Raw genomic sequence first — 26532 nt, forward strand, 5'->3', positions numbered from 1 at the left:
CATTATTTTGTATCTTTTTCCAAACAAATATGAAATAAAAACCACTGATTTCCAAGAATTTGCATGTATGTTTATGTCTAAGCTAGTAGTGGCTAATGTAGCTGTTTGCCTTAAGCAAAGATGATGAGTTCCAGCAAACTCAAACCTCCTTTTCTTTTCATTTTCAAACATTTAGTCTTCAAAATAAACCAACGCTAACTAAAGTGATGCCGATAGGAGATTTTGACCTGTAACCTGACTTGTAAACTTGGCCGAGATCCACCGTTGAAGAGCGCTCGATAAATCTTTCACATTTAATAAGATGTGTAGTGAACTTTACCATTTTCCTCCAGGTGTTTTCTGAGGATATAGCTGCTCTCTGTTCCCTCGGATGCGTAGTCCAGAGGAATGTTTCCGTTGACGTCCTGCAGCATAACGTTCACTCCAGCCTTCCAGACGCAGGGCAGAAAAACAAAAGCAGAGAAGACACACGCAAACTGAGTTTTAGCTTGGTCCATTCATCAGACTTGAATCAATGATAAAGTGGAAACAATTATCTTGGCTTTCCAGAGACGCATCTCTGAGCAGAACCATGGAGACATTAACAGACAATACATTGAATTAAAGAACTCATTAAATAACTGCCTGGAGGGGGGCAGTGAAGAGCAAGGGCGCTGGTTACCATTACCTGGGATCATCGGAGGGGACCGCATGTGTGCATGGGACAAGATTAATGTGTGTTTCCTCAACAAGGACTCTGCCAAAGCAGTCTTCAATTATAGTATGAGATAACAGGGGACCTTCCCTTGAGGTCCTTTAATGACTGTAACTCTGTCTACAGCGCAGTCATTGGTCACAATATGGTTATGATTGATTGCTTCGCTGTGGGGGAACTCTACTGCAGTTATTATTTCTTGCACAGCTTTAACCGTAGAGCAGAATTGTGTACAAGCCATGCAAAATCTACCTCAGTTACTGATGTGGACTTTATCGTGTGCTACTCATTTTTATCATCAGGCACTAAAAGTAATCTACATCCTTTAAAGTGGCAATTGTCAGTATCCAGCTGTAAATCGCATCTTGTTGTTTGACTAAACCATAAAAAACAAGCCAGGGTAACGATCGTAGATGGACCAAGTCTGATAAAAGGGACAGAAGACTCTAAGTGAGGATCCTTATTGAATATTTACAGCTAATAGAATTCCAATGACCCAGTTGCAGTGCGGCAAAGAGATTTATGGCCGAGTCCTTAGGCAGCCAGAGAGCGAAGTGGTAGGGAAAGTGAAAAATGGAAGGAAAATGGGTTAAAATGCCAGGAGGGAGCCAGCTGAGGGATCAACACGAAAGTGGTTAACCTCAGTGCTCGAAAAACCAATCAGCAAAACCACAAGGACACTGAGCTGCAAAACCACAAAGCAACCCTACGCTGTCTGATACAGGCAACTGGATTTTGTTTTCCACTTCCGCAATATGTTTTGCACATATTCAGAGGAAGTGTTTTATAGCCAAGAAATGCCAAGCAATTACAGCGTGATAAAGGCAGCAGACAATGCTGTCATTTTGAGTTATCAGAGACTCTTTTCTGTTGAGGTTTGCAGTTTCATTGTGCACCCATCTGCGTCGTCTAGAGCCATTTTCCCCTCACTTATGAGGGTTTATTAGGGGTTAACAAAGAGAATTAATTAACATTAAGAACTATCTGCAGCTGCTTTGTGAATATTCATGAAGAAACTGAAGACCTTATCGCAATGTGGAGCACGGCTTGAGGAGCAATAGGAGAGGTGATGAGTGAGTCGGAGAAAGGCAGCATAACATTATACCCCCTCTGTCTATCACCACATCCACACACACACATAAAAAAACACACACTCCAACCTTGAAACCTCCCTATACAACTCGTGCCAAATTTGAAGCCACCATTTATGCACTTTTGATTTGTGCTTTACCCCCTAATCAACCTCCTCATAATCCTGAAGGCTCCTCTCAGGGTGCATCTGCTGAACGGTGTGTGCATGTGTGTGCATGTGTGTCAACCCAGATGATTCACTTCCAGGTCCAGTCAAAGTCAATAGAAGTCTGGCTGGATAAAGTTATCAGCTGACTGAAACATACATCCTGCTCTGTCACTCTCACCACTGACCACTTTCACTCCCAGCTGCACAAGAACCAGCTGGACGAACTCAAAACGTATTTACTGCAGTGAGAATTGTTTTGTAAAAACTGTGAATACAGTCTAATTTTGCATTCCACCCTGGGATGTAATTTTGCCTGATAGAAATAGATGTCATTATCCTCAAGTGACACTGTTGAACATAACAATCCACTGTGAAAATGTGCTAAATAAATGTAGAAATGTTATGCTTGCTCTCCTGAGCCTTGTTAAATACAATCTGACAATAACAGAAAACTGTGACTATGGAAATAATTCATTCAAGAGTTCCTCGTGTGCCAAACAAAGCTCCACCACTAACAGACACGCATTTATTACGGTGAGGTAAGCATGATATGATGTGTAGGCAATTGATCAGGAGACATAAATCATGAATGTGCGCTCACGTGATAAGTGACGACAAATATAAACGAGTTAGTGCTGGCTGCCAGCCATCCAGGATACAAGGGGATTAACAAGTTGACTTCTGACCCAGACGCACTCCTAGCCACAATATGATGGATCCACTGTGGACGTCCCAGAGATGGAAATCTGTTAACACCGTGCTGCCCGTGGTTCATAATGGCAATTGTTATACGCAGTGACTGCCACAGAATCAATAAAAACAACAAGCTGTGTGCGGAAAGCAGTCCCAGAGGCAGTTACTGCTGAGGTGGACACCGTCATGGCGCAGTGGACATGTACCCAACACAGAGTCCCCACACACTTTTTTCAAAGATACTCCTGTGTATCTGTTATATCTCAGTTAATTTATCTTTCTGCAATCATGTGTGACGTGTGTGTGTGTGTGTGTGTGTGTGTGTGTGTGTGTGTGTACCCCATATCATTCTCTAACAAACTATCATCATCACACTTCTTTAAAATTTAAATTAACCTGAATTTTTTGTTGTACATTGCCTATTTTACAGACACTGATACGGGGCAATGTATTCATATTGTTTCAACAGATTAAGTACAATTCTTTTAACATTTTCATCAACTTAAATATCAGAAGTCTGTCTACAATACTTGCATTTCCCTTTTTTTTTTCTTTCTGGTGAGTGTGTATTTGGTGGTTGTTGATTTTGTCTTTTTTCTGAATTGGTTTCATATTCCCTGTTTGTGTTTATACAAGTCAATGTTGTTTGTATTGAATACGATACTTATATATAGGATTCATTTTTTTTTTTTTTCTTTAGAGGATATTAATGGTGTCTGGTCATGTTGTTAATCCCAGACTATTTTCTTTTTGTTTTGTAATTCTTGCTGTTCTGCTTGGTAAAAAAACACACAGTATGTAATAGTTTGTACAGAAAGAAATAGCACAGTGGTTGTATATGTCTGTCCAAATTAAAAAAAAAAGTTTCCTTAAAATATTTTGAGCCATAAATTATTTTAATTAAATGCTACGTGTGTGTAACAGTCGCTTGATTAACCATTATCATGTTTTAAGGAGCCAGGGTTACATTATCAGCAGATAAAAAAAAAATCCACTGGGATGAAGTGGAGTTCAGTGCTGCCAGGGGCTTGCTGTTAATCGTTTGACTTCAAACGACTCAGAGTTCAGAACTTTTAAACTCATAATTTACAAGCACGGAAAGTAGGTCAATTCTGCAACTACAAACCCCGACGGGTTGTGAACTTTACAATGAGAAATAATACTTTCCTGTGCATCACATGACTACATAGGTATATATTCTGCTGCACAAGTTAGAAGTCAGTATCTCCTGTGGAGCTACGACATGTCAGAGAAAAAGAGGGAAGACAACCATCAGTTATTAAATAGTTGAAGTGCAGTAGTGGTTAAAAATTTAAAGGATGTTCCCAGAGAGTCCACATATTCAACACTGTGTCAAAAACTCACTCTGGCAAATACTGATGCAAAATGAGGGCAAGTCCGTAATTCATCCTAATCACTCACCACATTCTTTTTTGGATTTTACAAGAAATCAAATTGGGAAGAAATAATTGAGCCACTACAAACAATATGATTTGATAAGTCTGGGCCGTGGTTTAAATAGAGGGCCATTTCAGATATAACAGATGGAGATCATGAACCTCTATGAAGGCATTCTGATGCATGTATTAAATACTGGAAATGGAGTGGTTTTTTTTAACAATCACTCACTGTTGTAATGGAAAACTCGCATATGAACTTTGCTTGAACTCTTTCCTGTGTCTGATCAATGCTCGTGTGCTGTGTTCAACAATAACTCATATAGAAACACAATTCTGCTCACATAAGAGGAACTGTAGACGGACGACTCGAAACTAGACAGACACCTTTTACTTTTTTACCCTTAACTATCAAATGCCCTGACTGTTGCTATGCACTTGGCAGATGTAACCTCAGAGTTCATGTCATTTCTTGATGATGATGATCAACTTTTTGACCCTGATCTGTGCAGTAGCAAACTTCTTCTTCCATGCAGAAGTAAGAGTAGACAGCTTCCTGTGTTAACCAGACTACAGGTGGCTTCAGTTTTTATGCTATTACTCAGAAACAGTTGTCTCTTATGTTTCCTGTTTACCTGACTGTATAAAACCTTCTTCTTTCCCTATTCAGGGTTATTCCACTTTGAGCAGTCATGCTGACTGTGAAACCCTCTGCAGAGCTTTCTATTAAATGACCTTAAGACAACTCCGGTCTGAGAAACTCTTTATTTCACATCTCGAGATAAATTTCCACCACACTGTTTTCATGCCCAAATATTAAACACCAGGAGTGTAAGCTTTTTGTGTAATTGTTTACTAAGACTACACATCCTGTCATGTAGCTATTTGCTATAAGTGACAAGCCACTGTGTATCTGCTCCCCCAGTTAATCCTGCCAGAGTCGCAATGATGAATATTAACCACAGCTTGAGCTAGGAACAGGTTTAGGAATGGGTTTGGAAACGGACTGGGAATGAGAGTGTTTAGAAATGGCTTACTCACTCTCCTGCTGTTTGGAGGCAGGAGATAAGAGAATTAACAGTACTGCCAATCCGGACACAGCACAACAATGCACCCAGACTTCTCACCATCCCCTCTACTTTCCCCACAAGATGAGCCTGGTAACATCTCTGTCAGCAGAAAACCACTCTGCTTCTCTGAGTAAAAACTGGAGACAGGAAATCAAGGACAGTGACGCAGAGAGCGAGGGAGGGGGAAATGGAGAAAGAGATGGTGGAGTAGGACATAATAGATTAGTATATATTTGCAGGGCTATTCCTTCCTGTGCCAATCAAAGATAAGGCTGCCACTCAAGCTTCTCTTGTGAGACCACTGTTCCACTTCTCATTAAAGCGTAAACCTGTTACTGTGTATTTAGAGGGAAGATCTCACACTTACATCTCTGATAAGGGAGCAGCTTGAGAACAGAACAGAATTACTGGGCATTGGTGGGGTCTGTGGTGGAGATGGCTGTCAAAATGAATGAATAGAAGAAAAGAACCATTGCATCTCTATCCAAAATGAGTCTTGACTGAAGCTATTTTTACCCTGGCAGACAAATAGAGCCTTGGGCTCTCCTTTCAGAAACCATCGTCCCAGCTGATTGTACCAGAAAAAAGAAAATATCTTACTTGAAGGAAAAAAACAAGGCATCATTCTAGAAATTAAAGACACTTGAAGTTTTCTATCTTAATGGTCTGCTCTCAATCAAAAACAACGATGATGTAGATTATAAAATAATCGCAATCAAGGTAAAAGTTTGAAATAATCGTGATATTAATTTGAGGTCATATCGCCCAGCCCTAGTTCACTGCATAAATTGCATTTGGAATATCTGTATCACACCCTGCTCTACAAGCTGCAGCCTGCATGAATGTTTGCTTGGAGGAAATTTTGCAAACTCTAGATGCACACAGTACATGAATCCAACAGTCACGTATCCAGCACAAGCTGACAGATTCACTCTGCACATCCTTTGCCTGGCAGCTCTTCAAACATCCATTCCTCACAGGAACATCTCTTTCCTGCCCTGCAGTCGCCCAGGACCCAATCAACAGAACCAGACTGTGAAGGCCTCAACCAAGCTCCAGACTGCAGTCAGCCCTCCCTAGGTCTAATCAACACCAGCAGAGTGGACCCAGCCCACAGAGCGATTGGGCTAGATGTGCATACCCTCCCCTGCAGCTGGCCAAGCTCTCGTTATGGACCTAATCAGTAAAACCGCAGCTCTTGTCAAAACATTCTCCACAGAATGGGCTCCCTCTTTGATATCATGCTAATACCGAATTTCTAAGTACTGTCATTTTCAGTGATTCAACTGGGTTTGTAAGAGAAACGCAAAGTCGCATTTTAGACCTTTGGTAATCCAAAACCCCTCATCAATGGAATATGCTCCACTTGGACAGAAAATTATGGATGACTAATGTGAATAGAGCCCCTGGTTCAAAGCTAATTCAAAATATAAAGTTTGCATGCCAAGCCATTCCAAAACACTAATCTGAACACGCTTGGGATTGCAAGGATCAACAGGAAAATTATACTAACCACATCCAAAAAGTACATTCACGCCTTGAGTGTGTGGTATAAATTAGCCACCCCAAAATACTGGATGCCCATGTGTGCATGTGTTTCTCACCAGCAGTAGCAGTAGCACGACGTCCGCATGGTCACACACACACGCTACATGCAGGGCTGTCCACAGGTCCTCGTCCTGCAGGTTGACATTCAGACCTCGCTCAATCAGAAGCTCTGCCGCGAAGACATTGTCATGGCGAGCACACTGCAAAGTGCAAGGACAGTAGATTTCCTATTAGTTTGCAGAAATGTCAATTTTCTGATGCATTGCGAACAATAAACATTACACATGAGTGGTCCAATGCATAATAACAAATGTGGAATATATAATGTGCAGAAATTGAATTATTACATTCTTGTATTGGTACAGGGGTGCCTTGAGTGCACACATTTACAAAATAAAGGCAGAAAGAATGATTATTGGTATACCGCTGTGTGAGAAAGAATGACAACCTTTCTCTTCCTGATCTTTCTCAGTTATTTGCAGCATAATGTCAACACACTCTCAGCGCAAAGTAATGTGCATCTTCTTTTTTGGCATATGTACAAGACTTTCTAACATTCAGTGATCATTATCTGATCAGTAGTATCTTACCAAGTGCAGCAAGGATCCCCCAGAGGAAATGGGAATGCTGGGGTCTGCTCCTTCCTTTAGGAGACGCAACACTGCAAAACATTAAACATACAGATGTATGTTAACACCTGCTGTACGTGAGCACAGACATGACACTTAGGCCATGAAAAACAGACACATACAGACAAGCATATACAGCACACATACTGATCTGTGACACTCCCTGTCAAAACCAATATATGTTGAGTGTCCTTTAAATGTCCTTGATGCATCAGTGCAGCTCAGTGTTAAGGAGGCTGTGTGTGTGTGTGTGTGTGTGTGTGTGTGTGTGTGTGTGTGTGTGTGTGTGTGTGTGTGTGTGTGTGTGTGTGTGTGTGTGGTTGTGTGTTAGCTCCTTGTTTCAGCAGCAGGTCACAAACCCTCTGGGTTACACAGATTCACATCACACCCTGTGAGCCACTCACACACTGACACAGATCTACTGAAGAAAACACAGAGTAGTAGACAAAACAAGATCACAGTGATTATACCAAACCACAGACAGATTTTCTAATTCAACATGTATGAAAAATAAAACAGGGCCCAGCTGGAGAAGGAGGAAGTGAGTGCACTGGAGTGTTCGACAGATAAATAGAGTGGGATGGACAAAGGGAGGGAGGTGTAGTGCTATGGTGTAGATATATGCGATTTCAATAACAGCGCCACATTCATACAGACTAAACCTTGTTTGACCATGTACAGTAAAAAATTTAAATGTCACGCTATCCAACTAGAGACACACTCGAGTTCTTACCCAATGGATCTGAAGATAGTAACCATGTTAATGACCACAGTGATATTTTCTGATTAACAAACACTGTTGATGACCCACATGAGGTAATTTCACTGAAAGGGTTATTATCTAGACAGATATGCTTAAATAACCACACACACAGACACACACACAGGCATAACACATCACAATACTAACTAATTAAATATAACAAAATCACATTATTGCTTCAGGCACTAGTATATATTCAAATCTCCCCTCTTTGCGTCTCTATTTATGACTCTAACCTTCATTAACAGGCTTCAGATGATAAACTGACCTCTCCCCACAGGTCAACATCCAAACTCTCTGCTTCATGAGCGCATACTCATGAGCATGATTTAATTTACTAGGAACACCAGGGTCAAACTTATCAGTTATACAGCAGCTAAGCAAAAGACCTGACCTTTTAATATTATTTTTTTGTTGAAACAGCACAACAGCACTATAGAAATGCATATGGATACGATTTATATTTCAGAAGCTCAGAACGTGGCTAATGTACAAATGGTCACACATGCATTGACACTCCTACTCCTCACATGTCTATACACAACAGTAAATAATAAATTAAGCATGTAATTGATGTTTGTCTCATCATTTAGTCATTTAACAGCACACTAAAATATCGAGAAAGACATTTTTTTTAAAAGGGTTTAAGTTTTTCAAATGTAAGGATATATTTTTCAAGAGATATAACAATTCATGGATTTTCACATTAAAGAAGACATAAAGAAGACAATTTCAGAAATTACTAAAAACATTCTAGACATTGATCTGTTCATTTTCTCTCAGTCGAATAATCCTTTAACCATTTTAGAAGTTCTGTGCATGTTCCTAAATCAGACAGGCCCAACATACACTGTACACAGACGTCTTTCCAGTCCTCTAATGGCCTTCAGTGCTTAATAGTCTTTAAATGGTTGTTGAGAAACTGACCAACATTAGGATTCAATCAGCACAATTATCTCCAGACTCCTCAGCACACTGTAGGGGCTCAGGACTGTAAACCAACAATTAATGCACATATAATGCTTAAGTAGTTGCTAGGGAATAGAGGATGCTCTTGCCCTCTTGTCTACCAGACGGTATCTCACAGGGCTGCTCATTACCTCCACTCAGGATATTTTCATTGCCAATTGCTTGTCTTCCTATTAGCAGGGATTACACATAAATTACTGAACTGATCTCCATAACATTTCGTGGAGGGGTGGAACATGAGCCACAGAAACAAATACGATTTGAAGTTTGGTAATTGCCAGCGGTGAGGACTTTGACTGTAAAACTGCCAAACTATTAGAGACAGCCTTAGTCTTTGATCGAAGAACTAACCTGAGTTTTATGGCATGTTAATGACTGTATCTAAATAGGGGCAAAAGGTCAAGAGCTATATATTGACCCTCAGACTGCAAAAAAAAAGCAGCATGGCAGTATGGACAACAGGAATCAATACTACTGTTGTACCATGGGCAGATTAATCAGGACCAACCACTGTAAGCCTATTCATCCATTTAGTATTTGCTTTGGATGTAAGTGTAGCAGAAATATCAGGTAAACTACTTTTATTTAGGTGATCTCTTCTTAGCGTGAATCTGCTTTCAGTAAATCCAATTGATGTATTGGTTAGAGGGATTATACCAAAGCCATAAATCAAGTCAGCATCAGAATGGATAAAAACGGTTATCTTGACTTTAAGCATTTAGTAATCCAGGTTTATTTCCAGCCGTGCACATTCATTTCATTCAGTGGTGAATTAGAGACAGTCATATTATGTGAATAGCACACAGGAAAAACATTGACATTTGTTGATGAGAGTGTTCAGATCATTGAGGTGAGGAGAAGAATGACCACATCTATCTGTGCTGTAATTTAGCTGAAAGGGAAACGCAACCCTGGTCATCATAAAGATTTATGTCCAGAATGATTTACACAGGCACAGACGAACAAATGTGTTTGTCCCACAGCAACTGCAGTCGTTTTTTCTTTATGGGAAATCTTTATGTCAGTTTGTGTTTGATTATATGCTGATCTCAAGCTTCGGTCGCGTGTGTGTTCGTTTGCATACGTGAGCTTGTTCCGCCATCGTAAGGTCGATGGTAGGGACATGGAGAGTGGGCATGAGGTAAAGTCGGCTGTCATTTTGTGGAAAATTACAAAACAGCTGTTTGACACATATGTGGAGTTACCATGACAACCAGCTAAGAACTGGTATAAAGAGTAGAAGAGGCAGAACCAGAGAGGATGTGGGGAAATCCTAAATAAGGTGCAAAGATTTAGCGAAACAGCAAGTCGTGCAAATGACAACAAGATAATTCATATTTGAACTTGAACTGCTTGCAGTAGATATGGCGCACACGCTAAACGAGCATGTTCTTTAGATATGGGACAAGAATGCACTTTTCGTCACTGTCTTTTCGATTCTGCTCTTCTTTATCTTACTGGCCCTTGATATTCCATGCATTTGATAATATCCCTGTAATGCAGCTTCTATAATATGCCACTTACAGACGAATTGCCAATTCTCTTCATCTAGCAACTACACATACTCTCCCCAGTGTAAAGCATCATTCCTTGGCAGCCCCATATGAGATTCTGTTCAAATCCCTCAGCGTTATAAATGCCTCTGTCTCGTCTGTCCTTATCACGCAGTCATGGACACAAGAGGGACGGTCTCACCTCACTGCCCCATGTTTCTGAAATAAGCTCTGACATTTTTCCTGTTTCAATCTTGATGAAAAGAAAATTGTACGGTTTTCCAATAATGTTTAACTCTAAATGCAGATTATCTTATGATGATTTCTATGGGATGGATCGGGAATCTCCAGTCTACTTATTCAGTGACAAGATGATTTAATGTATTTCAGGTGTTAAAAGTCGATACGACAATGCCATACATTTACAGGAAATACCTCAGGGTGTAAATGCATTTCACATTTCAAGCCAAGCATTTCAAATGAATAATATGCAACCTCTATGATATTGGTTTTCTGTTTTAATCTCATCATTGTGTAAATAGCCTCATGATAAAGACAATAAATATACTAATACGATAATTAAGTCCTGTCTTTGCTTCCCATTATTTGCAAATTAGTACTTGTGAAATCTCAGTAAATCAAGCACAGATTGACTACGAAAGTGCAATTGCTTGTTTGTGAGCAGTGGAGAGAAACACAACAGGGATTCAAAACAAGTGAATGTGTTTTAATCAGTTTATGGGCTGGTGATATTTACGAAATAAGTGTCTATCTCAACACTTGTCTTTCCTCTTAGTTTTTATGTTAATTTAAATGAATGAACAAAGAAAAAATACAGTGGAAACCCTCTGTAAGGTAATGAGTGCACAGAATATATTGATCCAGGGGCTGTATGTGAGAACAAAATGTCTGATACAGACCGGTTTCTCAAACAGGGTGGATTCAAAACTCGAACAAAAAAGCTAATGAAAGGAAGTTGTTCCTGTTTTTATGAACGCGTCTGACCTGCACACTCTCCTGCTGCATTCTTCATATGCAAAAGGGAAACTCATGACTGAAAATGGCTTTATAATAACCTGTAAGCCTGAACCCCCAGCAACATGATGATTCATTGAGTGAACCAAAGGTTTAATATCAGGCGCCTAGTTTAACGCCACTGCCAGTGAAAACTTTCAATATGCTGCCTGATGATGCAGTTGACATAAAAAGAGATCCCTGCTGAAGGTTGTACGTTTTTTAAAATTGGATTCCAGTGAAATCCCAACGTCCTTCTTTTAACCACCTCTGAGGGCCTAGACCCCGTTCTGTCAAAAATATGACAGGTGTTTGACATGAGCTTTAAGTCCCAGCATAGTCTACTGCAAAAAAAAAAATAGCAATGTATTCCACTAACATCCACATTCATCTATTCCTCCTTCTGTCCTTGTCTCTGTCTGCTTCACCATCTGAGGAGAATTACTCATATGTGTGTGTGTATATATATATATATATATATATTTATATATTTATATATTTATATATTCTCAGTGGCTAGTTTTAACAGTGAGACATGTGAACTGAACGAGACACCTGAATGTTGGGTCGATGAGATGTGGTGATGCCAGGCTGACTGATTATTATGAGACATGCAACTTAATGTCTGCAGTTTGCTACTACAGCACTACTTCTCTGGGTGGTACATTGATTTTCAACTTCAGCTGCAGTCCAGCACATCCATCACAATTAAAAATGTGATTCTCTACTAAAGAAAAAAGAGAAAGATACAGTTAAATGTATTTATTATTAAACTGCACGGACATGTCTTTGTTTTTGAGATAAATGAAATTGATCTAAATCATCATAAAACATCAATCTCTGTTCAATACTGAGGACTGAGAAGGACGAGAGCAGCAGTGCCACCACGTTGTACAATTCATATAATTCAAGAGGTATTTAGGGGCTAGATTCCACTGGAAAAGACCTGTTTAAAATTGCAGAGAATCGACTGGTCTGTTTATTAAGCTTTGCTGCACTGATCTGGATTCTGCATCAACACAAGTGATGCGGCGTGGCGCAGACAGCATTCTTATTTTTTTCAGCTACTGTATGATTCAATTTAATGAACTGTGTCTAAAACCATGCTCCAAAACACCACTCGGGACTTAAAGCTATTACTGTTACCTCTGCTCAATTCACTCTCTCTGATTGGAGTCTGTGAGTCACTGACTGTGTAGTGCCTGCGGGAAGGATCTATGCACACTGATCAATAATGGAAGGTAGGTATTCAGGCAACTCTTTGTGCATGCATATACATATGTACAGTAATTGTACAACATTTACAGTGATTACACTTTTCAGAATATTTCAAACATTATAAAATTATGCATGAACAAACTAGTTTTGGTTTGCTGGCACACACATACACCGAACGCTCACATGGTATAAGCACAGGGGGAAAGAATTCGCCCATTAATGCAGAAACCTGTGCTATCAACACTAGAAATGTTTCTGGCTTGGTTTTGACATCCCCATTGAGGAGAATTGAAAGTGGTTATGGGTAATATGAATGATATAGAACACACAGACTGTGGTAAATAAAAAATTAGGGGAACAAATTGTGTTCTTGTTTATATAATTATAAGACTTCATCTATATGTAGAGAACTATATTTTTTTAATTTGTAATCCTTTGGTTTAAGTAACAAAAACATTAATTGGATGATGGATGTGTATTACTGCATCTTCTGGGTTTTTTTTCAGATATTTTGGAATCTAAATAAACTTTAACTTAATCTCAGAGAGTAGGAGTCTTTCTCTGGTTACCCAAAATGTTTTTCACAGCCTCCATCCAAAGCTCCAAAGATGTTGACTCTCCGGAGCCAGTTGTGTATCTTAAAATGATCTTGAGAAAAACATCTCCATTGTAAATTCTAATCTTAAATGTACCTACTTGCTGCTCACCTGTTTGCTCACCTCACCCAAGACTTAATCGTTTACAACTCATGTTTCTAACATTTTGTTTTTTACCAGGAATGATCATCTTAGTACAAACAGCTGACACCAAGATGTCAGATGTAAATCAATATTCTGTTGTAAATTGGTTGTAGGTTTCGCAGCTACAAGGACAACAGCTGCTGCCTTTCCATGGTGTTTGGCTTTGATGAAGTTATGATATTGGTTTGGGAAAAGCAATTTCACCAAATGTCAAAACCCAAGTGAGCCAGATGTTTGCATATGACAGATAGTGATAAAGATGCAAGATGAGGTATGGTGTGCTATTATCTACCTAAAGGTAGTGTATTATTACTATTCTTTCACCTTCACCTAATATATTCCTTTCTCTTTTTCAATTTCGTGTTATGTCCAGTTTTTTTTATTCCCTGTGTTCACCCAACTCCTCTTTTCTTCACCCTGATTCACGCAATCTCATTGTTTCATCATTTCCTGTAGAGGACAACTGATAAGAAAATAAATCCTTTGTGATTCTGTGTGTGTGTGTGTGTGTGTGTGTGTGTGTGTGTGTATGTGGTCCCTGCAGTGTCAGCAGAATGAGTTTCTGCACTATCTATGACACTAATCCTTAAGCCAGCTTCCTAAAAACTGTCTTTAATTAGAACATGATAATCGTTTAACCCAGTCTTGTTGTCTCTCTGTTTTAATTTTTTGTGCTTCGATTCCAACCTATATTTTCTTTTGAGTCTTGTTTGGCTCTTTTTTTTATTTCTATTTATCTTTTATACACTTAGTAGTTAAAAAGCAATAATCACATTTTTCATTAATCATCACTATCTGGGGGTCCACAGAAAACTAATCAAGTTAAGTCTGGAGCCCAACTAATATGGGCCCAGCCTGATGTAAATATGAGGGAGTAAGTATTGGCCAATTGATTCATAATATTTCTGTTGCAGTCTGCTCTCTAGGCAAAACGACTCGATTACTCTGGCAATGTCAATGCAACTTCTTTTTTCTCTCATTCAACATATTAACCCATATGCTCTGGATGTAACATGTGCTTCTGTAGTGAGGGGATACCAGAAATGTTCACACATTACTCTGGGGAGGGTCCTACCCTGAGGCGAATCTTATCACTCAGTACAAAAGAAGAAAAGAGCGAACTCAAGCAGCAATGCTGAGAAAAACTGTTACCACTCCACACCAACACCACTGAGGAATGCTCAAGAGCCATCATCAAAAGGGATCAGAGTGGTTTGGACAGACCCCTAGGCCCCCACAAAGAGACATGCAGAAAGTAAGTCAGCAGAATAGGACAGGGCAACATGACATGAATAGACCATAAAGCTTTCAAACAGTCCCTTGACTCAAGGAGTCTGTTAGAAGTGAATCCGCCCCTCACACTTCTGTCTATTGTTTTTGTTTAATCTAGAGACAGTTTTTGCCTTGAACACCACCAGAGGGTCAGAATGCTTCACAAAGCAAAGCAGTGGACTGGTATGAGTTTAGGGGCTATGGTGGAGCTTGGGTGATAGGTAGACATTTGGCAGAGGAGTAGCACATCTGATTCATTCCAAGCCACGGAACCCTGGTTTTGGTCTGGCTGTTGCATTGCTGCACCAGCTGCTCTCACAGACCCTAGCTGAACCTCCTTGGCAGCCAGGGAGCAGAGATTAACACAGTGACCTGCAAAGACTGCTTGTATGACTGACACAGATGCACCCAGACAGCTGGGTAAATGACTAACAAATGACTGGCAGAGACAAAAAGAAAGATAGTGGGGCTGGAACGAATATCAGAGCCCTTTAGAGCAAAGTGTAAAGACCTCTATTGGAATCATATGAGTTCATTGACTATCTGATCCCATAAAACCAGTCTGAAAATGTGTTTGTGTTTTTACTGGCAACAAGGCTGCAGTCCTACTTAAACTACAGGCCTGAGGGCAGATATAATTTACTGTTTGTCTAACACAAGCTCTCATTGTCTATTTGCCTGATAAATGTGCAAATGGGCACTGCACACAAATAGAAACAAATCAACATTTTCAGACACAAATACAAACACAGAAGGGCACACAATGATATTTTCGATTTTCATGAAAGGCAGTTCAATAACACAACTGCTCTGAAATCAAAAGGAAAGTTCATCAAATCATCTTTTTTACTGTAGCATGTATTTTGACTGGAATTATCTTCAGTCATTTGTATTTATAGAAAATAACAACCATTCATGTGCAGCCAGTGTTGGCAGGCCATTTGACTGAAACAAATGTTTGAATGGTTGAAAAAATGCCCAGTATTCATTGTTCGTGAGCTAATATTTCAACATGCTAATGATTGTTTTGTTGCATTTCTTCTTATGAATGTGAAAATGCCCTTGACTCCATAAACAATGCAACATTAGTCAATTCAAAACTAGCTGTTCCCTATTCACAGCTACTTAACCAAACACACAGCTATGTCATGTCATGTTGTCTTGTTACTCTTACAAGTTTATCTTTGGAGAATACTTCATATACCCTTATCACTGCTGCTGAACTATGTCGAAAATAAAAGCGAACAGGCTATGACTGCCAAAGTGACGGCCATTCTGTGGAATATGCTCTCAACAGCAAACATTATCATTGCTGCTGGGGTATTTTTGTCTTTCAGATCTGTTTGTATCAGGATAAAAGCTCCTCTGTTTTCTCCTCAGTCAAGTAGACAGCTTCCAGCAGAACACACTGTGTTACCTGCAGTCAGCAGCACTGTTTAGGTCCAGCAAGTGCTCTCAGTGTGCGCATGTGTGTTTGTGTGTATGTGACTAGCAAGCAAAGCAAATCTAGAAGCAAGTTCTCTTCATCAAATGTTTACTGTGTACACATCAACACACACAACTGCTTTTCACTCCACCACAGACACACTTGTACATGCTTTTGCATACACACCTTCTTTGTCGTCATGGCGAATGATGGCATCCTGCAGGACATCGGTGGGGCTGAAGCTGACATGGCACTTCTTGCGGTTTGTGGACCATGATCGAACCTTGATTGCACCTTGCTGTCGCTGAATGCTCTTTTCCCGCTCATAGTACGCCCTTATTTGGTCACAGCGCATCCTCCTGACCAGCCGCTGGCGCTGGCCAATGGGGAGAGACTCCAGTAGACACTGGTCTATCTCCATGTTCTGACGAAAGACATTACATAGCTGGAAACAACCTAGTGAGACAGAGAGGCAGATCAAGATACAATTATGCAGCTGCATAAAATGAAATGCAAATGTAATATACAGTATTCATGAATTGTTTGTTAGCATACAAGACGTGGTGGCAGGTGTGGTGGAGGTGGAGAGTGCGGCTCAGGCTGCAATTTTCGAACCCACCATAATCAGAGAGAAAACTAAGCAAGTCAAACCCAAACACAATAATTATTCTGTTTTTGTGTCCGAGCCCAATGCTCTGCCTGATTATAGGCATGTACGGTGTGAAAATCACATAAATAGTGCAGCCAACATGACCCAAACCCAACCTGAACCTGATTATCATTTCAAAACTTTTGTCTGAAACCAGCTCAGGTCTGGTATCCACACTCTGTTTTGGTGGAATGAGTGTGGAAGACAGACTAGTGAACCTGTGAAAACATTGCAGAACATCATGTTTACTCTAATACAGTTTGATACTTGGCTAATAAACACAGACGCTGTCTCCTTCACCTCCTGACAGATCTGTGTTTAAACATCTCTGTTGTTGTTCTGTGTGCAAACATGTATGTTTTGCCCAGTTGTGTTTGAGCACTCGCTTAGCATACTCGCTGTAAAGGAAACATTTTGTGTCTGTTTAGCCCTGAGGTGATCTGAAAGAAGCATCAGTGTTTTGTGTGTTATTTGTCTGATCCCAACAGAGTGTGGTAATTCTCCTGACTCTGCATAAAGTCAGTAGAACTTTGCCAAACAAATCACATCACAAGACAGCTGCTAAAACGTATTGTTTACACAGAGAAGCTGTATGAGGGAACACAGATGTCCTTATCAGTTGCTGCAGACATTTAATTTTGCTGAACTTTTCCTCCCAGCCCCTTTGTAAAATGTGCAGAAAGTGTTCAAGTGAGTCCATGTGGGAGTATAGCAGGAAAATGGCTTTAAAAGTCCATGAAAATGGTTTTAGATCGCAGGCGGCAAGCACTACAAAAAAAGGTGACACCAGGTAGTTTTAAAGCAGACATACATGCACCAGCCGGCGAATTCAGTGTGCATGTTATGAGTTTACGATCTGGCATTGTTGGCATCACGAATTTGACAAATCCAGGTCACCCAGCATAGCCCAGAAGATAAGCTACAGGATGTCTTTACAGAAATTACATGGTTCTCCTTCTGACTCACCAACTCATCCTTCTTTGGCTCTGCTGTCTTCATACGTCATACATTCTTTTATCAAACTCAAGATTGCCGTTCTTGTTCTTTTTGGCCCACTTTGTTTCAATTCTCTTAGTTTCTCTCCCAGTTTATCTCTCCATTGATCTGTTTGAATGTGGCTTCTCTTTGTCTCTGTCTACGTATTTCATCTGTCTTTCTCCTGTTCGGCTGATCGCTCACACATCGGTCTGTTCGTCAGATGCAAAGAATTTTTAGTTGAACACCTTTGAAGTACTTTATGTTATAACCATGGTTTCCCATCCCCCTCTTCGTATTTCGCTTCACTTTATTATCTCTCTTCATCTTTTTGTCTTTCCACAGTTGACGTAAGTGTTTGAACACTGTTAACATCCAGAAGGGAAAAAGTAACTCAACAATAAAGGTTGTCCTTACAGTCGTCACACAGATATGAATGGACTGTTGTACTTTGTGTCTACTTTACACAATATAGGGGGTGAGGTGTGTTTGGACTAGATCTTTATCTACCAGAAATAAAGTCATCCAGGCAGGCTGCTGTGTTCCTTCTTTTTCATATACTGTATATCTACAAATTCATTCAAACACCTGTCCACTCCACCCTTCTTTTGTCACAAAGACACACAAAAAACACACACCTCGGGCACAATACACCAATGCCATCTGCTCTATTTTGATATGTAAAGAAGGGTCTTTTGTGTTCAGGTTCCAGATAAGGGGGGTATTATACAGTTCATGCCAGGTGTCTGCTGTATTCATTCTTGGAACTTGGCTGCAGGTTGAGCAGATACACACATACACATACAGAAAAAAACCTACTCTGCCCACTGCCTTTTCCAATATCATGCCACTCCATCTCTCCACCGTCCAGTTTACCCACTTGCAGACCTGTTATTGCTTCCTTTCTTATTTCTACTTTGACATATTTCTACCCTTCAACATCTCCTCTTCTCAGTCTTTTATGGTATGTGAGTTGTAGAAGTTGTTGTGGTGTGTGGTCAGTTTGTGTCTATAGTAAGTTGTGTGTGACTGAAACCATATTCACATTACACCAGAACAACAAGGGTCTTTCACTGTGTGTTCTATGTTATTTGGGGGGATCCTGCACTAAACTGCATTAAACTTCCCTTAGTAAGTAAATCAAGTAAATGTCTGTGCTTCAGGAGACTAAAATAGTGTTTCTGGAACAGTAGCGACAATGATTCATCAAAACAGTGGCCAATCATTTTCATGTATCAAGTAATTGATTAATCAACTTATAATTTCAGTTTCCCACACAAAACATATTACAGAGAAGGCAGATTTGGTTCTTGTCGCCTCCATATATTTGGTACCAAACAACTATAAGCAACAACATAGGGAACGACAGTTGTCAGTTCAGCCAAACAAAACCTAAGTGACTGTCATATCTTCCTTGGTTTGGCCACTTGTATCCTTCACCCTCACACAACATCTATTAAGCATACATCCAAGGCTGCAGGCCCATAAAGTCCCAGCACATGGCAAGTGTCACATAAAATGGCATACTGGTGCAGACATCACTCATATACACAGCATGTCGTCAGTGGATATACGGTGCATGAGATAACAAAAAAGATTTGATCAAAAACAGCTGAGTATATTAAAGTAAAATAACATCAGTGTGGGTCAGTGTGCTAAAAGGTTTACTTTAGTTGCACAGCGTGTTTCAGCTATAAAGAATTTGTGAATGATACCTTACAGCCTTCTGTCTTCTGTAGCTGAAGACAGCACACATCATTCCTACATAATTTGACAAATATTCAAATGTTTGCACAAAATGTAGTTAGTGTGATTGATAGGGTTAGACACATACAGCAATTACAGTATGACGTTCGGTCTGATCTGAACAGACATACAGACATGACACTGACATGCTGCTGTGCAATGGACGGCTCTGAACAGACAGATGGAATGTGAATGAGGATGGGAAAGGACAGTATAGGACAGAGTCTGATGGGATATGGGGATGAATGAATCTGAGGAGAGATGGAGGTAGTGGAGAGAGGGATAGAGAGACAGAATGATAGAGGGATAGAAAGAAGCAGCTTTCTTCTACTGCCATCCCATCTCCATAATATCAGTTATTGATTGTATGTGAAACATCCCATGCAGGCTCCAGCTAATAACTCTGAAAGCAGAGTAGGAGCCGCTAAATTAGAAAACAGCACACATACAATTTTTCAATGGAAAAACCGGAGTCATTATTTTTATGTGTACGCATACATGGCCAATAAAGCTGATTCTGATACAAGCACACACACACACACACACACGGACTGCAATCTGCAGATGGCATGAATACGCAGGATGTATGTGACAGGTGGAGATTTAGTGAATAAAGGCAGTGTTTTATGACATCCTCCATCACCTCAAACATACAGTTCACTGATTTATCCTGTTTTATTAATCCCTCTTTACTTTCATCCTTGACACTACCCCCACATCACAGTCCCTTATTCCTCCTCAACTCTGCTCATCACTCTTCACACCACTTGGCCATGTTCTTCACATGTCACTCATCCCATACTCCCCTCCTTTCCATTTTCCAAACCTGCCATTCCCTTCCCTCTAGTGTTCCTCTGAATCACCCTCAGTTTCCTCCATCTGTCCTTCTCTCAGTCAAATGACTTTCTCTCTTTGTCAGTCTGTCAGTGTGTTACAAATTTGCCAGACGCTCATGGGAACTGCATCTGATGGGGCTCAATTTCATCTTTCTCTCCCTCTGCTGCTACCTGCCGCATTCACTGGTCAACTTCATACATCTGCAGCAGCTCTCTGCAGCAAGCTCGCACACCCACTTACTGCACGCACACACACATACACACACGCAAAAACATCCATTTGAAGTTGAAATTGTGCTGCTGTGTCGACAGCTGCAGACCACTTATTCTCATGCATGTAAACTCATACAGTTCATGACACCCTACATATATAGGAAGTGCTAATACCACAGGCACACACCCATAGCTGAAGCACACACAAGTACACTTGCAGACTCACTTGCATGCACATATGAAGAGATGCTGACTGGCTACTTACAACATTTGATGAAATGGTAGTGAGACATTCCGCCAGTTAGATAGAAAGGCTGGCAGGCAGGCGGAAATGTAGGTGGCGAGTCAGTTAAGTCAAGAAGGCAGCTACAGGTTCCAGCTAAACTAACTATTGCAGAGCCTGTAACCCGGCAGGATGCATTATTAATCTGGCTCCCTGCATGCTATCAAAACTCCGTCCCCCTGTCTGCATTATTCACCAGCATCAGCAGCAGCAGCTCCAATTGCAGCCCAAGTAGCATCTACATAAACCCTGACTTACAAACACAGCCCCCCCCATCCACACACACACACACACACAGACATGCACTCCTTCAATCCACCCGTTAGTAAGGGGAGCTGTGGCTGGCTCTAGCACTCCTCGCCTACAGCCAGATAACCGCCGCACAACGTCTTCCCAGCCATGACCGACGCACGTGCTCCACTTGCGTCACTGACTGACAGCCGGCTCAACCCACCTACAGCTCAACACACCCCCAATGACGCAATGCTCTTCACCTCCTTACACACACCCCTCCCCATCTCCTCCTGCCAAACACACACACACACACACACACACACACACACACACACACACACACACACAAGCAGTGACTCACGCAGATGCACACTTTTTCTGGACTATCCTCTACCTTCTCAGCTAAAAGAATAAGAAAGGGGGTGGTGGGAGTAATTGTTCCTCCCTATACTGTAGATAAATCATTGAGACAGAGAGAAGAGAGCAAGGGAGGTCACTGGAGAAAAAGGATGGGGATAGGAATGAAAAATTGAGGAAATGCAGATACAGCAGGGGGAGCAAGAGAAAGAGAAATAAGCAAGAGATGGTAAGAGACGGGGGGGGGGGGGGGGCGCAAATTGGACAGAGGGGCAGCTAAGGAGAGAGAGATGCTGCTGCAGTGCGGCTTTTGGTGCGGTGACAGGTTAAGTGCTCATCATTGAGCTTGAACTTGCCACAAATTAACGACACATAAGTGTAGTTTACTAAAATGGTAGGGCTCTAGACCAGTACATTAACACACATTCATCATTCGTTTATCATGCTCTGTCACACACACACACCGTGTTAAGTGACAGAATCTGCACTATGTGCTTGCATTGTGAGTGTGTCTGTAAGGCAATCTCTATGACATTGTGCTTTAAGGCTGATTTGCATATATGAATACCTACGTTTTGCATTAAAAACAGGATTTGCAGAAGAAAGCTGAGCGTGAGGATGAACAAAGGAGGAGAGAGGGAGAAAGAGATGTGAGAAACAAGGACGACGGCAGGCACACACACAAGATATGTTCGAGCCTAAAACAACTAAGCAGTGTGTGAAGTAAATTAATAATAAGAGTTGTGACACATATTTAGGATATCTGTGCCACAGCACTAGAACATCTGCAGGTTATAAAGCACGCTACATTTTTTCCGTGGGAGATTTTGTGCTGTTACTTCTCATTACTGTCATACATTGGGCATGTGTAGATCCGATAAAAGAGCGTGAGAAGCAGGTAAGGTTCATTTTGTGACGGCAGCGAGCGGAGAGGAGCAGCAGAGGGAGCTTGAAAGAGAAGGAGAGGAAGGCAGAGACTGGGAGATGGATGTGTGTGCGTGTGTCAGACTCGAAGCTCGAGTAATTTCTGTCATAGGAAATCAGGTCAGGGGCGCAACTCACTGCATCTTCTGCAAAACGCTGCCAGGGCAACAACTCTAATGTCTACCTGAGTAAGATAATATGGCAGATTTGTGTGTGTGCATTTGCATTCTTAAACACCCCTGTCAGCAAAGATTCCACTACAGTGAATACCAAACAAGTCACATTGCTGAACACCAGTCACTGCACACATTCACACCTCGGCTGACCTCTCGAATCAGGCAGTCGTATTTTTGGTCAAGGATAACACAGTGACTGCCCCTTTAACACTTTACTCGTGGAATATACAGATCTCAGAGTGGATCTGATAGAAAATGTTTTTCCATCCAAATGTCATGAGGCATTATCAGGTAATGCGAAATCTTTCAAACTGTGCCTGCAATAATGGACATGTCTGAGCAGTATCAGGGAGCAGTGACGTGCTGTAACATCAGGAAAAAAGGTAACACAAGGTCTCACTGTGAGACGTCCTGCTAGAAGGCAAATCAACTAATCTGCGGCACAACAGCAGCAGGATAATGGGTTGCTTTCATGTCCTAATTTCTACCACTTTATTGCCACAATTAGGTCAGAGCACAGGTACACAGATAAAGTGAAGAAAACAGTCAGGGAGATAAATTATCTCTCTGTTAAACATGCAGCAATGTCAATTTAACAATCCTTTTTAATTAAAAGTATTGAGCTGTGAATGTGCAAAGAAATAACAGTTAAAACACAAATTCCTCACTATTTTCACGCTGTGTACATCTGAACAGAATTAGAATCAATATTATGAATGCTAGCTCATGCTGTAGCACATGTTATATTTAGCTGTGGACACTGTGTCTCTCTGCCTTCGTGGAGCAGTGACTCAATCTCCCTGCAGCAGCTTTTATCCCACAGGAGATGACAAATTTCGCTCTCATTGACACAGCTATCACACCGTCCTCAACACTTTCAGGTGTCGATCAATACTGTGACTGTGTTAGTACCCTGATTGATGCTTGCGGTTCAATCAGAAATTGTCACCACCACCCTGAGACAAGACGTAGTACCGTGGTCTGAAGTCCTGCCTGTCGTCAGTTGACCGTACACCCAGAGAGGATGCTGTCGATGAACTGAATGAGAAGAAGAGGCTGCTGTGTGCAGGGAGGGCATCTGAGCAAAACAACGAGGCTGCAGGACAATAGTCTGCCAGGTGGTGGTTGGGGCATGTTTAGGTACTGCATAATGCAGGAGCCAACGCCTATGGATCAGGAGGTAAGAACTCAACTAGGACCCAAAATGTTGGGGACATAAACCAAGGTTTGATCAGCCTGTGATGGGTTTGCGTTGGCAGACGGTGTCTTGTGATTGAAAGGCTGAAATACCAATGATAAGGTGCAAAACTGATGCTCGCTAATATCTGCTGGTGATCCCTGACATCTACTGGTGGTTGGAAACTCATCATCAAGCCACTGCAGAAGACCTTTAAGCATACAATGGATATTCATCATCTTGTCGTGTATCTTTTAAAATCGATGTCTATCCCCTCACTGTGTCTACATGTCCATGCTTGCATGCACTATGTTTGAATGACACTAATAATGCATGTGTCTGATGCAGGAGATGTTGCCGGTGATACGGGAAAGCCAAAGGCTGTAAGTGTGGGGTGATGCATTATACATGAAAAGAGATCTCTTTGGATTTTTCATCATGTATGATTTACACAAATAAATATTTATTTATTTGACAAGTCAAAATTTAAATTTTGAATACACACACACACAAACAGCTGGTTAATCTAGTGCCTTACTATGCAATAAATCGCTTCTTTCAGTCTTTATCAGCTCTTACAATAATCTCTTGCTTCCCTCTTCCATACCTGCATTGTCACAATAATTCCATTGTCCTTGAGCACCAAACAATACTTTGTACTATTGTGTATTGCTGTTACACACGAGGTTCATCATTAAATATGTAGTGAATTTCATAATTTACTGTGTGTTTTGTTTGAAATCTTCTGCAATACACATGTTGTGGTTGTTAAGCTGAGGGTACAGCTTGTGTTTGCGTCACTACATTACGTTTTATTGTTCAATTGCTGCTGCTGTTACTGCTGATTATACTACACTGACAAAACACTCTAAAATGGTCCACCATTTATTTTTCAAGTGTTTCTTTATGTGACACTTTCTGTCATTATTAGGTTTTGACTGACTGAAAATAGAACCGTGAAGCACACTCTTAGGCAATACACAGAATCATTACACCTCCATAACATACGGTATCAAACTACAAATTGTGAGTCATTTCAGACTCAGTTAATCTGACAATTGACTGAGGTATTTTCAGACCTAAATACTATGATTATTATTATGACCGTGAGCACACATTGCACACAAAAGTGTTGTCTGCTGTTGTTTTAAAACATATTGTTAGCCAAATTGTTTTAGGGGATTAGTTTAAACGCAAGTAACAAATTGTAATATCTAGATTTTACAACAACAAAGGTGCTGACAGACGGTCTACACAAACCTGGTTTATTTGTTAAATACTCAGGGCTAGAGACATAAAAATGTGAAAACACAAAATGTAAGAATGAAATATTCATGACCAACTACAACTGAAGTTGAAGTCTACAAAACTGAACAAATATCCTTTGGCACTACAAAAACGCAAGGATATGATTCTGCAGCAGCTGCTGTCACACCTGGTTTCCACATATCCTTTGATACTTTGGCGCTGCCTCCCTTGCTGTTCTTAGACATAGTTTACAAGTCCAAGTGTGTATTTTAAGTGTTCTTATGAGTTCTTCATGAGTTGCAAAAGAAATTACACTCTTCTTTAAAAAAATTTGTAAACAGACCGAGAACAGAATGGATGAAATTTCAATGCTCTAACCTTTTTGAGGATATCAATCAATAATTGATGATAAAAAATCATTACAGATAAAGTTTCCAGACCTCTCTTTGGATGTGAAATCTGTGTTTCACCCTGTGGGCTGGATTATGCTGTAATCCAACCATTTTCCCTCCAGATGAGCCGCTCATTCCAGGTTTAAACTCAACAGCAGGCATTACTCTCTAATATTCATAATACTAGGTAATAGCCAACAGCTGTAACGGTCAATTCCGGGGTGGATCTTTGCCTGCAAGAGGACTTAAATGCTTCTCAGCATGATGCTGCAGAGCACTGACACACTCCAATGAATCAAATGGAGCTTTATGTGCCTTGCTCAAGTCCACAGAAGGCAATTAATGTTGCACTATGCAATTTACGACCATTCAGAGAATGGCAACGCACAAGCAACTAATAGCAACATGCCCTGATACATTAATACTTTATGAAGTGCTCATGGCACAGATACAACTGACCACTTATAAATCCAAAGAGATATAAAGCAACATTCATCCCACTGGAGTCTTCTTTCTTTTTTGGTATATGTTTGATTAATCAAACTACCAAAGCTGGAAAAGAAATGCAGTAAATGCAGCTTGTACTGTAAAGCTCTTTGAGTGGTCAATAAGACTGGAAAAGAGCTATATGAATACAGTGAATTTACCATTTGCATGATGGACAAAATTGAACAGATTAAGGTAAGGATGGCATTGATGTAAAAACAGCCACTGTGACAGACATCACAGGCAGTTAACAGAAAGCAGAGTGTTGCTTTGAACAGCTCACAAGCACCAATCAAACAGATGAAACCTTTCTGCCCCATTCGTATCAAACCAAACAAGTACAAACCACAAATGCCAAGTGAAGCAATATTATGTACAGAAATACCATGCTGCACAGCCTATCAAATGGAAGACTGGTGGGCTGATCAGGCTAATTATCACCACTGACCGGAGGGAAAAATAAATGAACAATATGGAATCATGAGAGAGGGGGAGTAAAATAAAAAAGCCAAAGTAAATTAGTAGATGAGCAAGGCAGTCAGAGGCAGAGGAGAGGTTTAACAATTAATGACTAATCAGCCTGTTTCTCTCCTCTTTCACATTCTCTGGCTGAATGCCTCACTTTATGCCTATAATTACGTTTCCTTTTCTCTCACCCCTCCCATCGTCT

The 26532-nt window shown here is 40.6% G+C and overlaps 1 protein-coding gene across 5 annotated transcripts in view; it reads right to left on the reverse strand.

The window, feature by feature from the left end:
- The window catches only part of myo16 (myosin XVI), a 93855-nt gene that overhangs the window by 55766 nt on the left and 11557 nt on the right, over positions 1-26532 (reverse strand). For 3 of the 5 annotated variants that reach the window (XM_069533054.1, XM_069533056.1, XM_069533055.1), the window contains exons 2-5: positions 16353-16622; positions 7233-7303; positions 6699-6842; positions 320-428 (exon numbers count right to left, since the gene is read on the reverse strand). In XM_069533054.1, the coding sequence (XP_069389155.1) occupies positions 320-428; positions 6699-6842; positions 7233-7303; positions 16353-16587 (559 nt within the window). In that variant the 5' untranslated portion in view covers positions 16588-16622. Of the gene's footprint in view, positions 1-319; positions 429-6698; positions 6843-7232; positions 7304-16352; positions 16623-20850; positions 21297-26532 lie in introns of those variants that run through there. The other 2 variants (XR_011244331.1, XM_069533053.1) reach the window with 1 other exon arrangement.

The sequence above is a fragment of the Paralichthys olivaceus genome, chromosome 10 (genome assembly GCF_024713975.1).
Source record: "Paralichthys olivaceus isolate ysfri-2021 chromosome 10, ASM2471397v2, whole genome shotgun sequence".
Lineage (NCBI taxonomy): Eukaryota > Metazoa > Chordata > Actinopteri > Pleuronectiformes > Paralichthyidae > Paralichthys > Paralichthys olivaceus.